Source organism: Carassius gibelio, chromosome B3 (assembly GCF_023724105.1).
Source record: "Carassius gibelio isolate Cgi1373 ecotype wild population from Czech Republic chromosome B3, carGib1.2-hapl.c, whole genome shotgun sequence".
Taxonomy (NCBI): domain Eukaryota; kingdom Metazoa; phylum Chordata; class Actinopteri; order Cypriniformes; family Cyprinidae; genus Carassius; species Carassius gibelio.
Window position 1 is genome coordinate 32,877,756 of NC_068398.1, and position 16,653 is coordinate 32,894,408.

The 16,653-nt window shown below is 36.3% G+C and overlaps 1 protein-coding gene across 2 annotated transcripts in view; it reads right to left on the reverse strand.

The window, feature by feature from the left end:
- The window catches only part of LOC127951837 (NACHT, LRR and PYD domains-containing protein 3), a 90,619-nt gene extending 77,151 nt beyond the window's left edge, over positions 1–13,468 (reverse strand). For both annotated transcript variants that reach the window (XM_052549886.1, XM_052549885.1), the window contains exons 1-4: positions 13,379–13,468; positions 11,774–12,609; positions 10,325–10,438; positions 7,470–9,374 (exon numbers count right to left, since the gene is read on the reverse strand). In XM_052549886.1, coding sequence (XP_052405846.1) covers positions 7,470–9,374; positions 10,325–10,438; positions 11,774–12,555 — 2,801 coding nt within the window. In that variant the 5' untranslated portion in view covers positions 12,556–12,609; positions 13,379–13,468. The remainder of the gene's footprint in view (positions 1–7,469; positions 9,375–10,324; positions 10,439–11,773; positions 12,610–13,378) is intronic.
- Positions 13,469–16,653: the final 3,185 nt, after the last annotated feature.

The window sequence follows — 16,653 nt, forward strand, 5'->3', positions numbered from 1 at the left end:
TAACAAATAAACCACCCAGTTTCTTCTGTCCATTGTGTTCCAGGAGGATTCCAATGATTGATTAGCAACTTTTTTGCTGCAGTGAGAGCAGCTAACAGTAAAAATCTTATATCTCAAAAAACATATCTCAGTACCCAACAAATAAGAAAGGTCCTTTGAGAGCTGAATCAAAAAAAGGAGAGAGAGGGGCACTCCCAAAAAAAAAAATGCAAAAATGTGCCTAAAGATCCTTGCGAACAGAGAATACACTTAGGAGAAGACGACAGCTTCATATGATAACGTTTCATTGGAGTCAAGTAAACCCTATGCAGCAATTTCCAATGAATCATTTGGTGGTTTGGGTTTTTAGAAGACAGTTTAAACATTCCCCATATCTGATCCGAAAATAAAACATTACGATCCAGCCCAAACAGTTGTAATAGATAAGGTTTGTAAGAATGCTCAAGAAGAAAAAGATACATGACTGAAGCAGAGGAGGTAGGCAGTTGAGAGTTCCAGGGCACCCCATATGCCCGTAGGGCCGATCTAATGTGTAAATACATAAAAAAGGATGTGCCTGGCAGATTATATTGAGTTTTGAGATTCTGGAAGGATTGTAAACCACTATCACCATAAATATCTCCCAGAGTATTTACTTTGTGATGAGTCCATTGCGGAAAATGGAATGGAGTGTTGCCTGACAAAAGATTATTATTGTGAAAAATTGGCGTATGCTTATGCCAAATTTCAACTAGTTGTAAACATCTTTCAACATCCATGTAGAAAGGAGATGGGTTACAATGGGACCAAACCTAGATTTACACTGCCTAAGCAGAACCCCCGAGATACAGAAGCATCGGGGTCAAACCAAACTGATAAAGGGTGGAGGGAAAAGGCTTGGGCATACAATCTAAAATTAGGGAAAGAAAGACCTTCATGTAATCTACTTCGTTGTAAAGTAGTCAGTTTAATACGAGGACGTTTCCCATCCCATATATACCGTGAAACACATGCATCAAGTTTGTTCCAGTAACCAACTGGTGGAGCTAGAGGAATCATAGAAGAGAAGAAATTAATATGTGGGAGAACATTCATTTTAATCACCAATATACGAGCCTGAAGAGAAGTAGGAAGACGAGACAAATTTTGTAAATTTGAGGATATTTTACCTAGAATACTACTATAGTGTTTTAAAAATAATTTCTTGCAGGGAAGGAAAATATCTATCCCCAGGTACTTAAAGTTTTGAACCACTGGAATAGATACAGAAAGGGAAATGGGATCAGATTTAGAATTGAGGGGAAGTAGACATGACTTACTCCAATAAATTTTAAATCCAGAGAGAAATCCAAAATGGTCAAATAAATTCAAAACATGGGGAATAGAATGTGACGGCTTCTCCAGAAACAACAAGATATCATCAGCGAATAAAGAAATATGATGATGAGTATTCCTTATACTTATGGGAGAAATAGTTTCAGATAGTCGGACCGCTTGAGCCAAGGGTTCCAAGGATAAGGCAAATAACTGAGGAGAAAGCGGGCAACCCTGACGAGTACCTCGATGTATAAAGAATGGGTTAGAGCAAACAGAACCTGTGAGAACAGAGGCTGCTGGATTAGCGTACAGAACTTTTATCATGTTTATGAAACTTGATCCTTGACCCAGATGCTGTAGAACCACCCATAAATAGTTACATTCAAGTTGGTTGAAAGCTTTCATTGCATCTAGAGATAATACTGCACAAGGGGAGGACGAACTATTAGTTGAATTAATAATATGATATAACCTGCATAAGTTATCTGAAGTGGAGCGAGATTTAATGAACCCTGTTTGGTCATGGTGAACTAGCCTGTTCATATATTTCTCTAGACGACAAGATAGTACCTTAGCATATAATTTAACATCAGTCCCTATCAAAGAGAGTGGCCGGTAACTAGAACATGAAGTCAGATCCTTATCTTTTTTTAACAAGAGAGAAATCACAGCTATATTAATAGATGGGTGAAATGAACCTTGAGTAACTGAAAAATGTATCATATCTAACATGAGGGGGCCTAAATCTGACCAAAAAGTAATATACAATTCGACAGGAATACCATCTATACCTGGGGATTTCCCCTTGTTCATAGTTTGAATTGCTGACTCAAGCTCTTGAAGGGTAATCGGTTCAGCCAGGTAATCAGAGTCCGAATCTGACAGCCTAGGTAAATCAAGGTTTGACAGAAAAGATGCAAAAGAGTCAGTGTCACCAACAGCAGAAGTAGTATAGAGGTTAGAAAAAAGAAATATTAATGTCTTTTGGATCTGTCACAATGAGCCCGGATTGGGATTTCACTGCTGAAATATTAGCAAACTTTTCGTGTTTCGTATTGTGTATTCTTAAAGCTAAAAGGTGGCATGGTCTACTTCCTAAAACTTATTATTACACCTGTGTACATCCTCCTCTTTCAAATGGGATTCTTGAACTAACACTATATCAATCTTTCTCCTTCGCAAAAAATCCAGAAAACCTGTACGTTTGTGTGGGCCATTTAGGCCATTAATATTACAACTTAGTATATTAAGGTCAGTCATAGGTATCAAAAAGCATTACTGCATAATAAGTCAAAATACAAATTTGAAAACAAAACCAGTTGAGTCTACCATCACCCCACCCCCCACCCTTCCCGTTAGTTTTCAAAAATATATTAACACATTTCCATGAACTATGGCAGACCAAACCAAGAACAAACCTTTATCTGCCAGCACCCCTTAATATGATCCGTGGCATCAACAAAAACCTGCACATTACAGAAGCACCAACATTGGCCCCAAAGTCACATTTTGACTAGATAGTATCTCTGTAAAAAAACAAAAAAAACTAAAAAAACAAAAAAAAAACAAATAAAAATAAAAATAAGATAAATAAAAATATAATAAATAAAAAATAAATAAATAGAATAATAAATTAAAATTAAAATTAAAATAATAATAAAAATAATAATAATAATAATAATTTATTAATTAATTAAAACAAGAGAGAAGGAATAGAACATATATATTATACCATCATAATCAGTAAGCGATACTGTACGCTCAATTGAACTATCTAGTAACTATAAGTTCAGAAGTAAATATAGGAGTAAACAGTGAAAGACACGGTCGCTTGAGAGCATCTCTTCTCCTATTAGATAGCAAGCGCCTAGCTGAAGTGCAGTGAGAGTTGATGGATGAATGGGATCTGAAAAACACTCTTGCTTCTTCTGGGGAGTATAGCAATTTAGGTTCACCCTGATTGAGAATGAGCTTCAGCGTTGCAGGATAGAGAAGAAAATTCTTGATGACTGCCTCTTTCATTTCCTTTCTTACTGGCGCGAATGCACTTCTTCTTTTTGCGGTGGCCGGTGAAAAATAAGACAGCGTTGCTCCGTCGGATGTTTTCACCGGGGCGTGAAGTCTGGCGGCCCGTAAAACGAGCTTCCTGTCCGTGTAACGCAACAATTTAAAGATGAAAATCCGTGGTTTAGCGCGATCTGAGGAGAGCCTGGTGTACACGCGATGCGCTCGTTCCACTTCAATCTCTTTGCCTGCCAGAGACGAGAGCCAAGCCGGTAGCGATCTTTTCAAAAAGCCCATATAGCGTCGTCCTTTTCGGACCCTTCAGGCAAACCAACTAGATGCAGTTTGCAGCACCTATTGCGATCCTGTAAATCAACAACCTGTTGCTCGAGCGCTGCTACTCGCCTATCGTGATCCGCGACAACTTTCTTTTGTTCTCTCATCTCCCCTGTAAGAAGATCAATTTTGGAGCATAGCGATTGAACAACTGACATGTGAGAAGCGAACTCGTTCCGCATCGCCGTCAACTCGGATCTTAGAATGTCCTCAAAGAGTGCAACAGTATTCGCCATCTTATCCACCATATCATCTGTGGTCGGTGGTTTAGATTTCTTCTTAATCGGAGAAGCTGACGGAGACATCTCCTGCTGTTTCCGATTGCCAGACATTAAGAATAGTGTTGTTAATGAAAAAAGCTCAACATCTTAATTTCTTGTTGTATGTACAGTTCTTGTTAGATAAATATTGTGGTTATTATTATTATTGCTATAGTTCTTAAATAACTAAAAACATCCAGGCAATTCTGTTGTGACAGATTGGAGGTAAACTCAGCAGTACACTGGTAATCCAGGAACAGGATTGCATATCCCTGGTTTACTGGACTACTGCTCACAATTGTGTCATTAATGAAGAACAGCTATAGTGCTTATACTAGATTATTTTGTGTCTTGGCATGAAAGATGTCTTTCCTAAATCTAATGTTTTAAAAAATTAAGTATATGAAAACTGACTTTACGAAATTCACATTCCCAAGTGTATAATTGTTAATGGGAAAGAAATAAATGTTGTGGACAGCTAAAACTAATCTGTGGAATATTCATAATAAACCTTTACATTTTAAATTAAATTTATATTTTAAGAGACAGGTGGGTCGATCCTGAAGTATTGATAGTTTTGATATTGCTGGTGCATTCGAAGGAATTGGCCCTCACATAAAATAATCAAATCTGTAGGCATGTAGGCATTATCTTTACCAATTATTTTCTAGCATGAATTGAATGTTAAAATAAATTGTAAAGTAGAAAAATAAACAATGTTAGTAAATAATTGTAAGCCCTCAATTTTAAGTCACTTGAGATAAAAAAGTTCTGCTAAATTAATGTCTTAAATGTAAATGTTAATGTAACTAATTGCGTAAAATAGAACTATTTATTTTGCTCATACAAAAAAATAAATAAATTAATTAATTAATTAATAAATGCAAATGCTGAAAAACAGAATCGGTCACAGAGAGTGTTCCCTCTTGACACTTCACTCACAGCACTTCATACAGAGTTATATTTTCCAAAAGTATCATTACTGCTACTTTAAACTACTGCCATCTATGAGGTCAACTTAGTATGATGCTTATCATGTTATAGAGAAACAATCTGGATTAATTTCACAATATACAAATGGAAGATATACAGTCCTGTCTGGAAGTATGTGGACGCGGACTGAGTTTTTGTGTTTTTGCCCTAATACACCACTACAATGGATTTGAAATAAAGTTTGAAAAAAAAAAAATCAAGATGTGATTGAAGTACAGACTTTTAGCTTTATTTTAAGAGGTTCATGACATTTACCATTTAGGAGTTACAACCATCTTAAGCAAAGTGCCTACAATTTCAGGAGCCCAATAGTATTTGGACAAGGTGACATGATTGTAAAAATATAAGCACAATTGTAATACTTGGATGAAAATCCTTTGCAGTCAATGACTGTCTGTAGTCTGGAGCCCGTGGACATAACCAAATTCTGAGTTTCTTCCCTGGAGATGCTTTTCCAAGTCTTCACTGCAGCCACCTCTAGTTACTGCTTGTTTGTGGGTCTTTCTGCCTTCAGTCTTGTCTTCATAACTGAAAAGCCTGCTCTGTTGGATTGAGATCAGGTGACTAACTTAGCCATTGAAGAATGTTGAAGAAAAGTAAATTCTTTCAGGGGTTACATTATCAATAAACACCAGTGAGCCCGTTCCATTGGCAACCATACATGCTCATGCCATAGCACTACCACTACCATGTTTGACACTTGATGTGGTGTGCTTTGGATCGTGAGATGTTTCTTTCTTTCACCATACCTTTCCCTTCCCATCAGTTTGGTACCAATCAGTTTGGTTTAATCAGTCCAAAGAATCTTATTACAGAACATGGGAGGCTTTTATATATGTTTTCTGGTAAAGTCTAATCTTGCTCTCCTGTTGTAAAACCTCTGTATTTACATTCATGAAGGCATTTTGATGTTATGATTTTTTATGTTTTTTATTTTATTCAAAAATTTAAGGATTTTGAGTTTATCCACTTGAGTTGTCTTATTTGGTTTTCCAAGCCTTTTGATGTTGTTGAGATCACCAGTGCATTCTTTCTTCTTAGGAATGTAGCCAACCGTTGACCTGGCCACACATAAGATTTTGCTATCTCTCTTAAGCCCCTTTCACACCCGTCAATGTTCCAGCAATTTTCCTGGTCCAATGTGCAGTGTGAAAGGGGCTTTATAGATGTATGTTGTTTTTTCAGCTTAATGATGGCCTCCTCACTTTCAGTAGGATCTCCTTGGACGTCATTGGTAGCACCACCCAAACAGATTACGAATGACATCTTGATTCCTCATCTCAAGTCTGGCAGCCTCATTTATAAAATAATGTGCAGAAACCATCCTAAATTTAATCTTATGATTATTTCTCAAATATACGTATGTGTGATTTGTAGAATGTGCGCACGCACAGAAAACGCACATATGCCTCTCTTTCAGATGTGAAATTTATAAATCGCAAATGATCGTGAACTTGACTGCAACTGGATGGATTCAGTTCCTGCATTGTTAACAACTCCGTATTAATGTCAATAACTTATATAAGTTTACAAGTCCAATCATCCAAATCCTTTGATTTATAACATTGAGTCACAACAACAGCTTCCAAAAACCTGCAGTACACTGACAAGAAAAAGTGTGAACGTCTGCTCAGACCTTGACGTGACGCTAAGCACTTTTCCACGTCAAAGGCAGTTTTTACAAATATGAGCGTAGGCATGGATTTAAGCTTACGCACACTCTAAAACCAACTCTATGCATACACACACTTTATGAATGAGGCCCCAGATTTTTTTCTGCTTAATTTGTCTTGAAGTAACGAAGGAATGGGCAGAACCAGGTTAACCTCTCAATTACAAGTTAAAGATTGTCTTCTTAGTCAACTGTCCAAATACTACTGAGCACCTGAAAATGGAGGCACTTTGCTTAAAATGGCTGTAACTCCTAAATAGTAAATGTCATATTTTTCTGGAACCTCTTAAAATAAATCTCAAAGTCTGCAGTTCAATCACATCTTGATTGTTTTGTTTCAAATCCATTGTAGTGATGTATAAAGGCAAAATGGACCATGTTTTTTCTGTAATTGTTTTAATATATCTGTCAGACAAAATTATACAAATTGTAGGCTTACTGTCAACTACTGTATAGTTTAGCTATGGTATTCATAGTAAGACAGAAGTAACCACAGATTTACCATTATGATAATTTTAATATAAACATTATAATAATGGTGAATCTGCCAACACTACAGTTCAACATATGTAACACTACAGTTATTTTTCATACCTTCAAAAGTACAACTTTGTACCGTACCCTCTCTGGCTTCTGTAAGTATGATAACTATGCACCCTTTAAGGGTGAATAAGGTATAAAGTTGTAAAGTTAAGGTTATGAAAAATAGCAATGGTGTTACATATGTTGAACTGTATAACTATGCATAACTATGTTAATGCATATATATTGTTTGCGTTTACTCTGAGTCTTTTGTGTTAAACTCTAATTTGGATATTTTTTAGATAATAAGAAACTGGATTGAAAAAAAAAAAAAAAACAGAAATCACATCAGTCAAATGTATATATGTTCATATTTGCATACTCACAGAGCTTTTCTGCAGTTTCTCACAGCAGGTAGCAGTCTCCATCGACCCTCTTTTGATTTGATATTGTACTTTTTAAGGTCTAACTCATCCAGCACCTCCTCTGACATCAGGATCATGTTTGCCAAAGTTGAACATTGTGCAAGAGTAAGAATTTTAGTTTTTGCTTTAGATTTTAAAAGCACCTGCACTTCTTCAACTACAGAGTTATCCTTCATCTCAATCAAGCAGTGTGACAGATTCATCCATCGTTCAGGACTGACTTTGCTTTTTTGACCTCGTTTGAGGTTTTGGATTATTTTCTTGAAGATCTCTGGGTTGTTCTCTGTGTGTATCAGCACATCCTTTAAGAGTCTCTGACTGGACTCCAGTGAGACACCATGAAGAAATCGAAGGAAAAGATCCAGGTGTCCATTTATACTCTTCAAGGCTTTATTCATTGCTTCTTTCAGAAACACATCCAGAGAAACTTTCTCACACTCAGTTCTGTTCTTTCCTGTCAGGAACATCTTCAGAACCTCACTGTTCTTGTGTAAATAGCAGAAAAACAAATACAGTGCTGCAAAAAACTCCTGAAAGCTCAGATGAACAAAACTGTAAACCTTCCTCTGATAAATCACAGATTCCTCTCTAAAGATCTCAGTGCAGATCCCAGAATACACCGAGGCGTCAGTGACGTCTATACCGCTCTCTCTCAGGTCCTCCTCATAAAACATCACATTGCCCTTCATCAGCTGATTGAAAGCCAGTTCAGCAAGTTTCACAATCACTTCTCTGTTGGACTGCAGGAGTTTCTCTGGATCTCTCTCTTCATACTTCTGGTTCCTCATCTTTGTTTGAATGAGCAGGAAGTAGATGTACATTTCAGTCAGAGTTTGAGGGATTTCTGCACTGAGATCTTGTTTCAGGATGTTCTGAAGCACAGTGGATGAGATCCAGCAGAAGACGGGTATGTGACACATGATGTGGAGGCTTCTTGCTCTTCTGATGTGTGAGATGATTCTGCTGGCTTGATGCTCGTCACTGATTCTCTTCCTGAAATATTCCTCCTTCTGAGGGTCATTGAATCCCTGAATCTCTGTCACACGGTTGATGTAGTTGGAGGGGATCTGATTGGCTGCTGCTGGTCTGGTGGTGATCCAGATGAGAGCAGAGGGAAGCAGATCTCCTCTCAGGAGGTTTGACATCAACAGACCCACTGATGAAATCTCAGTCACATCAGAAACTTTCTGACTGTCTGAAAACATCAGTGAAATTCTGCTTTCATCCAGACCATCAAAGATGAACACAACTTTACATTCATCATAAATCTTTGAGTCCAGATCTTGAAGTTCAGGATGAAAGTCAAGAAGAAGTCTGTGAAGACTGTACTGATGATCTTTAATCAAGTTCAGTTCTCTAAATGGAAGCACAAACATGAAATCTACATCCTGATTGGCTTTTCCCTCGGCCCAGTCCAGAATGAACTTCTGCACGGAGACAGTTTTTCCAATTCCAGCGATGCCTTTAGTAAGAACAGTCTTTATTGTGTCTTTCTTCTCTCTTCTCTTCTCCTCATATCCTGGTTCACGTAAAGGATTAAAGATGTCATTGCAGTTGATTGGAGTGTCTTGGAGTGTCCTGTAACTTTTCTCCATCTGTAGCACTTCATGTTCTTCATTCACTCCTTCACTCTCTCCCTCTATGATGTACAGCTGTGTGTAAATCCTGTTCAGGAGGGTCTGATTTTCTTGTAGTTTTATTCCCTCAAATAAGCTCTCATACTTGTTCCTCATGCTGGTTTTGTGCTTGTGCTTCAGTAGATCAGCATGCACTGTTGGGCCTGAATTTAGCTGCAGGTCTGTTTCTGTATCATGATGACTGGTGTGGCTCTGACAGTAAGGGAATGTGCCAGTCGTTGAGTTACCACTGAAAATGCATTATATAAAAAAAAGATACAAAAAAAAAAAAAAAAAAGACATTGTAAAATTATTTTAGTATCCCATAACAGAAACAGTGACATGGTCAAAAAGCTGTGTTCATGTGAAATTATTTTTAATTTAAACAGTGACAGACCAGCAATCGCAGATTCAATAAGTTTTTGCATTCTTTTGTTGAACATTAAAACCCCCATCACCAGAAGTGAGATGATTTGTATTGTAAAAAGCGCTATACAAATAAACTTGAATTGAATTAAACTTGAATCACACAAAACGTGAAGAACGTGAAAAATGGACATTGAGCATATTGGTCACTATTAGAAATTCTGCACTATCCATAGCTAGACATCACTGCAAAAAAACTTTGGGAGCTGCTGATTTAGGATCAAGTTTATTTTAAACCAGAATTTTCCAATTCATAATTTCAATGATTTAATTCAAAGCATCACAAGAGACATAGCAAAAGCCACAAACTCTCTCTGTTTGTTGAGAGAGAGGGATTATGTTAATTACGTGTTTGACTAAAAAGTTGACAACTGTGATGCCGTCTTAACTAATTTATAGGATTGCTGATCAAAATGATAAAATATTACAGTATAAATAATTGCTAGAATTAGACATTTTGATTATCCACAGCACCCCAACCAGTAATCGTGGCAACCACTAAAACATTTTTTTTTATTCCAAACCAGAATTTTCAGATTTCTATTTTGAGAATTAATTATAATTTATGTATCACTAACTTTTTTTTAAACAAAGGCCTCTTCCTTAAGGTTTTCTTGCTGTAAATCATAATATTAATTTCTGTCTTATTAAAAAGGAGAACATGATTTCATTTGATGATATTTACTGGCTAAAGTACATCTACTGTCTTGTAATCTCTGTGTACACTCTGTGTTCCTGTGTTAAATGTCTGGTACATCAAGATCAAATACTCACACAGGGTCAAAGCGCGCTGCTCCAGTCCTGAACATGGGTGGATCAAATGGGGATCGGTTGCTCTTTATGGACACACAGTTGGATATTGGAGATGATGCTCTCTTTCTCTTCCTGCTGATAAGATAAAAGAAAAAGACAGATCAGACTGAACTGACTGAATGTATAAGAACCTCTCGGGTTACCCATGTAACCATGAGACGTTGTGTCCTCTAGTGGACAGTATAACATATATTAGTAATTAGTCTATGAGCTCATGCACCACAAATTCCTAAACCCGAAGATACTGACAAAACCTGATTCACTGCAGTTGAGTTAAAAAGACTTGCCTGTTTTGACGTGAAGGGGCTGATTTCCAGTCCCCCGCTCTTCTATTATAAAATTAATATGTAATCATAGTTTTCTTAAAACTAGTGTGTCTATTCTTGTATTTGTGTTAGAAGCAATGTCTGTATTTGGTGTCTTTGAGGTGACAGAGTCTGACCGGAATGCAGGAACAGTGTTTATTCATTTAGCCTGGCTTCTTGAGAATAAATATGTATTTGTTTTGTAATAACTCATCTGAATCATTATAAAAAAAATACAGCTTTTTATAGATTATCAGTTTGAACTTTGTTCTTATTTATTATGTGGTTCTCGTGATAGCTGTATGAAACATGAAGACAATCCCTGTATCCACTAAATCTTACATATGCTCAATGTTTATTATTCTTTTTTATGTTAACAGCACTATTTATTGCTATATGTTAAACTCTGACATTGAATCATGTATGCTTTGCTCCATGTGAATGAATAGTTCTGTTCCAGTGATATGCTGCAGCTCAACCTTGAAGGAAAAATATATTGCCTATGTTTTATCTAATGGCGACTGAGCAGTTGTTGTTTAGGAATATAATAGACATGTGACCGTGCCAAAGGAACAGTCGCCAGGAGAATCAGAGAAAACTTTCTGTAAAGCTTTGCATCTGCTGTTATACACCTTCCAACTGTCTTTGAAATACACATTACACATAACTACATTACGAGGATAAATAAATCTAAATCAATGTTTTGTAGAAATGTAAACACAGATAAAAACGCTTTCTATGAAGGGTAGGCAGAAGTGCCAACATGTGTCTGTCTGTGAGTGTGTTTCAACGTCCCAATTTGTGTCCATTTTGGAGCAGATTGTTTGTTTTTGGGCAAATGTATTATTTATAATTTATTATCTTGGATCAATTACTTAATAGTGTGTGCTATATAATACTATTGAATTATTGATTGTTGCTGTATGATTGATTGTCATATTGATTGATTAAAAAGCATTGTTTGTTTCCGGTATAAATTCAGTAGTAAAACACACACAAACACACTCCCTGTCAGTTTTTTTTCAGATTGTAGGGGTATTGCACCAATATAATATTTAATCTAGGGCACCAACAGAGTCTGTGCCCAGAACTACATGATACTTACAGAGAGTCAGAGGTCACAGCAGCTCCATCACTGAGAAGAGGGGGCTGAATCATGGAGTTGTTACTCTTCATAGACACACAGCTGAATCCTGAAGATGATGCTCTCTGAGCGTCAACATCACTGAGAAGAGGTGGCTGATTCATGGAGTTGTTACTCTTCATAGACACACAGCTGAATCCTGAAGATGATGCTCTCTGAGCGTCGACATCACTGAGAAGAGGTGGCTGAATCATGGAGTTGTTACTCTTCATAGACACACAGCTGAATCCTGAAGATGATGCTCTCTGAGCGTCAACATCACTGAGAAGAGGTGGCTGATTCATGGAGTTGTTACTCTTCATAGACACACAGCTGAATCCTGAAGATGATGCTCTCTGAGCGTCGACATCACTGAGAAGAGGGGGCTGAATCATGGAGTTGTTACTCTTCATAGACACACAGCTGAATCCTGAAGATGATGCTCTCTGAGCGTCGACATCACTGAGAAGAGGGGGCTGAATCATGGAGTTGTTACTCTTCATAGACACACAGCTGAATCCTGAAGATGATGCTCTCTGAGCGTCGACATCACTGAGAAGAGGGGGCTGAATCATGGAGTTGTTACTCTTCATAGACACACAGCTGAATCCTGAAGATGATGCTCTCTGAGCGTCGACATCACTGAGAAGAGGGGGCTGAATCATGGAGTTGTTACTCTTCATAGACACACAGCTGAATCCTGAAGATGATGCTCTCTGAGCGTCAACAGTAGTCTCCTCCTTTCTCTCCTCATACGCACTCATTTCACAGGCAGGTTTCTCCTCCTCTTCCCACTTGATGCGAAACTTGATTTCAAGCTTGTATGTTGCAGAAGATATAATACATAGTACAGAACAACATTTGAATTTGATCATTTAAAAATCAATTATTGGGTTTTACTTTTTATTTTATAATTTGTATTTATTCCTCTTTAACTCAACCTGAGTGGTTCCCAATCTGTTGCTCTAAATCAGGGGTCTCCAGTCCTGCTCCTGGAAAGCCACTGTCCTGCAAAGGTCAGCTTCAACCCTAATCCAACACACCTGAACCAGATAATCAAGGTCCTAAGTTACTTGAAGGTGTGTCGAAGCAGGAAGTTAGCTCTCCAGAAGCAGGGTTGTAGATCCTTGCTCTATAATGGGGATATAGTATAAATGTCGGCCAACACTTCTGGCTTGTATATTGTGGATATTTTACGTGTTTATAAATGTGATTATCCTGTGACATAGTCTACTTTAATTTCCAAGTCAAACGGCATAATTAAACATTCACTGGATATGAAACAAAATATCAAATGGTTCAAGTCGATCTGAAACTATATTTGACACAGCTTTCAGCTTTCTAAATCCTTCTCTCTCTCTCTCTCTCTCTCTGTTTAATATATATATATATATATATATATATATATATATATAAGGTGGCTGGACCATTTCCATCCATGAATGTGTAAGTTTCCGTATAGAATAGGCCTAAGAGATAATGATCTTTGATTCACTTTGACGTGACTTGAGTTCGATTTTAAGTCTATTCCGACACAAACGCTCCTTAGTTAAATACTGCAGCAGTTAAAAGTTTTCATGAACTTACCTTCTTTTCTGATTTTGAGTTCTCTGAAGATGGCGTTTGACACAGTCGCTTTCAGTTTCACTTCATCATTAAACAGTTCCGCCCCTAAACCGGACGTAATGACGTTGGACGCGTTTTTGAACATTTGCGTTGTGGCTTGATTTTACCGACGCTTTAAATGTTTTTGCAATCACTGGGTGCTTCTCAAATGCATCCTAGTAAGGATTTATATGTGCATGCCTGTGTTATATGTCTAAAATTAATTAATAGAAAATATTAAAGCATACTTTAAATGTATTCCACACCCCCTCCAAAATTAAAAACAATATAGGGCTGAATGTGCCTCCAGAATATTATTTAATAAATATTTATATTAGGCTATTGCTATGTTAAATGTTGCAAGTTACATTTCATGTTATAAGACATCATGACTGTGCAAGTTTAATTTTATATGTGTGTTCAGTTTAATCTAAAATGTTGTGTATTTGCTGTTAATGCCTTTATTGTTAAATCTTGTGAGATTATTTACCTACATGTACACATTATGTATCATATTCTCCCTCACGTGTTCTCACAATGTGTATGCAGACAGTAAGACTCAAGAACAAAACTTTGTCACATATAATTATATTTAGAAAACTCTCCTTTAATGAATCACAGCCATCCTGAGCACAACATACTATAATAATAATAATAATAATAATAATAATAATGAATAGTGATCCAATTCATGAACACAAAAGCAGCCCCTGCACTTCGTTACAGTAAATTGGACTATTGTTGAAAACAAGTGAATTATTGTCCACTATCACTATGTAAATGTCGGACAACCTGCAGTAACACACAAGAGTAACACACATACTGAAGCATTATAAAAGAAAATCATGAACAATTGGATGGAATACATGAACAATCCTAAGTATTATATTAACATTGAAAGATTAAAAAACAAGCAGAATATATTTAGTAGATTTAGTCATTTTGCCAGTTGAATCCACAAACTCCTTCATTAAGGAGGCCACACAGGTGTTTCAGGCCAGAGCTCTTCCTTTCACCATCTTCCACTTCTTCTGCTGATCTGGACCTTTGAGGAGCACGTGCTGTTGTCAGGATTGATTCTCATCATGAACCTTTACATACAAATTTAATTCATTAGACCATTTGTTATATTTTTTTAAGGGTTAATTCACCCTAACATTTTATTTGTCATATTTTATTCACTTTCATGTCGCTTTAAACTGATAAATCTGGTCCACTTTCAAAACATAAATATAATTTTCTAATTTCTCTTAATTTTGTTCACCCAATCCAGGCAACCAATGTCTTCCAACTTCAAAAAGTGTATAAACACCTTGTAAAAATAATAATATATAATTTCAGCGGTTGAAGAAACCTGACAATTTCTCAAGAATGTTTGAGCTTCAGTTCATGGGTTCTATATATGTGGAGGATCAAAGTTTGCATGTTAATAAAAGCTTCCAATAAATCATATAAATTACCTTCACAATGTCTTCATGCATTTTTGAGGTGGAATATTTTGGTTGTGTGGACTTTCATTGAATGGACAAAAATTATGAGGAAATACTACAAATATTTTGTGTTCTGATAATGAATTAGTCTTACAGGTTTGGAGTGACATAACTGATAAAAGAAGTTTCATTTCTGGGTGAACTTTATAATAAGATATTAAAGTTTATGCATTTGACATGAAGGAACAGGACTTAATTTTCTGCAGTGTGGACTAATTTTATTGGGTAATAAGAGTTATAGGAAGTATCTTCACACAGTTGTTGATGTGAACCAGTGGATAGACTAGAATATGCCTTCTAAAAAGAAACAATAAGAACATTTGTAAGTCCTGTTTATTTTAGTTGTTATGATTTATTGATGTACAATTCATCACAGATACGTCATTTAAACAAACAAATCCGATTCGCAATCATTAATGGGGTATAATGAAACAAAGAAACATTAAGCGACACTTATCAAGGTGTGTTCAAGCCTACTGTATGTGTAAGTGCAGTACTTCAGTCTCACCTTTTTATTAAAGAAAGCCAAGAATAGAATACAAACATCATATCACATTAAAGCGAATTGGGATTAGACAATCATATGATATGATTTATTTTAGACTTAACTGATTAAAAGATCACCTATTAAACCAACCCTTAAACTACCACTTCCAGTAATGCAAATACAGTAATTATGGTTTTGTTCTTTTAGCCTAAGAAAAATTATACAATACTGGTGTGCATGTGCTGTAAACTCTGGTAGGAAAATGCAACACTGAGCAGGATAAAATATCCAGACAGACTTATCGTCCTCTTTCAAAAATCCGTTATTGGTTATATACATATTTGTTTGTTTGTGGTTTTCTAGGTTTGTGCTGAATTCCACTGTTTCACAGAAAGTGACACAGAGGTGAGTTTTAATTTGTTGCTGTATGTTAGTGAAGAGGACCCACTGTCCTTCAAAACGTAAAATACAAGTATTCAGTGCATTAAGAGAATTGCTAGTATGTATCAGTTAATGCAACTGTCTAATTTTAATCTAGTAAATTAAACTTTAAGTTGGACCCCGTGTTTGTTCTAGGTGGAGTCATCAGATGAGTTCATCAATGCCACTCTTTGTCAATGAAAGCCCTCCACGTTCTGCAAACACTGCAGCTGTGATGGATGATGATCTTCCAGAGTATTTGTCATGTTAAGGTACACTTGTTCACGCAGTCACAGTGTTTTTAAAACAAGACTGAATACAGCTACAGTTGTGGTTTGTTTTTAATGCTGGACTTCAGCATGATTAGCCTATAAGTTGCATGTACATATTTTTTATTTAGTATGTGTATTTAATCAAGCACTACTGCATCAAAATAATATAGAGATGAAAAACATTATGTAATGTAAATAGTTTTAAGCAAAGTATACTTAAATATTAAATCAAATCAAATGTATATTAATCGTTTTCTTTAAAAAACTAAGCTACTTAAATGGTGTGAGTTAATCAGTATCCAGAAAGGTTTCGAGTATTCAGAACTCGTCAGGTTTTACAGTGAATCTGTGTGATTCTGTGTGCATCCTTATTTGAGCTCAATTTGTAGCAGGTTGTTTTTTTTGTTTTTTTTTATCAAATATATATTTTTTATTATTATCTTAAATTGATAACTTCTTTATATGCTTTCATGCCATGTAATGTTATTTTATAATACTGATTTACAAGTTTTGTGTTAAGTAAATTGAACATTTCCAGTGTTTCAGTTTTTAGGGCCAACAGAGTCTGGGCCCTGAACTACAGGATAC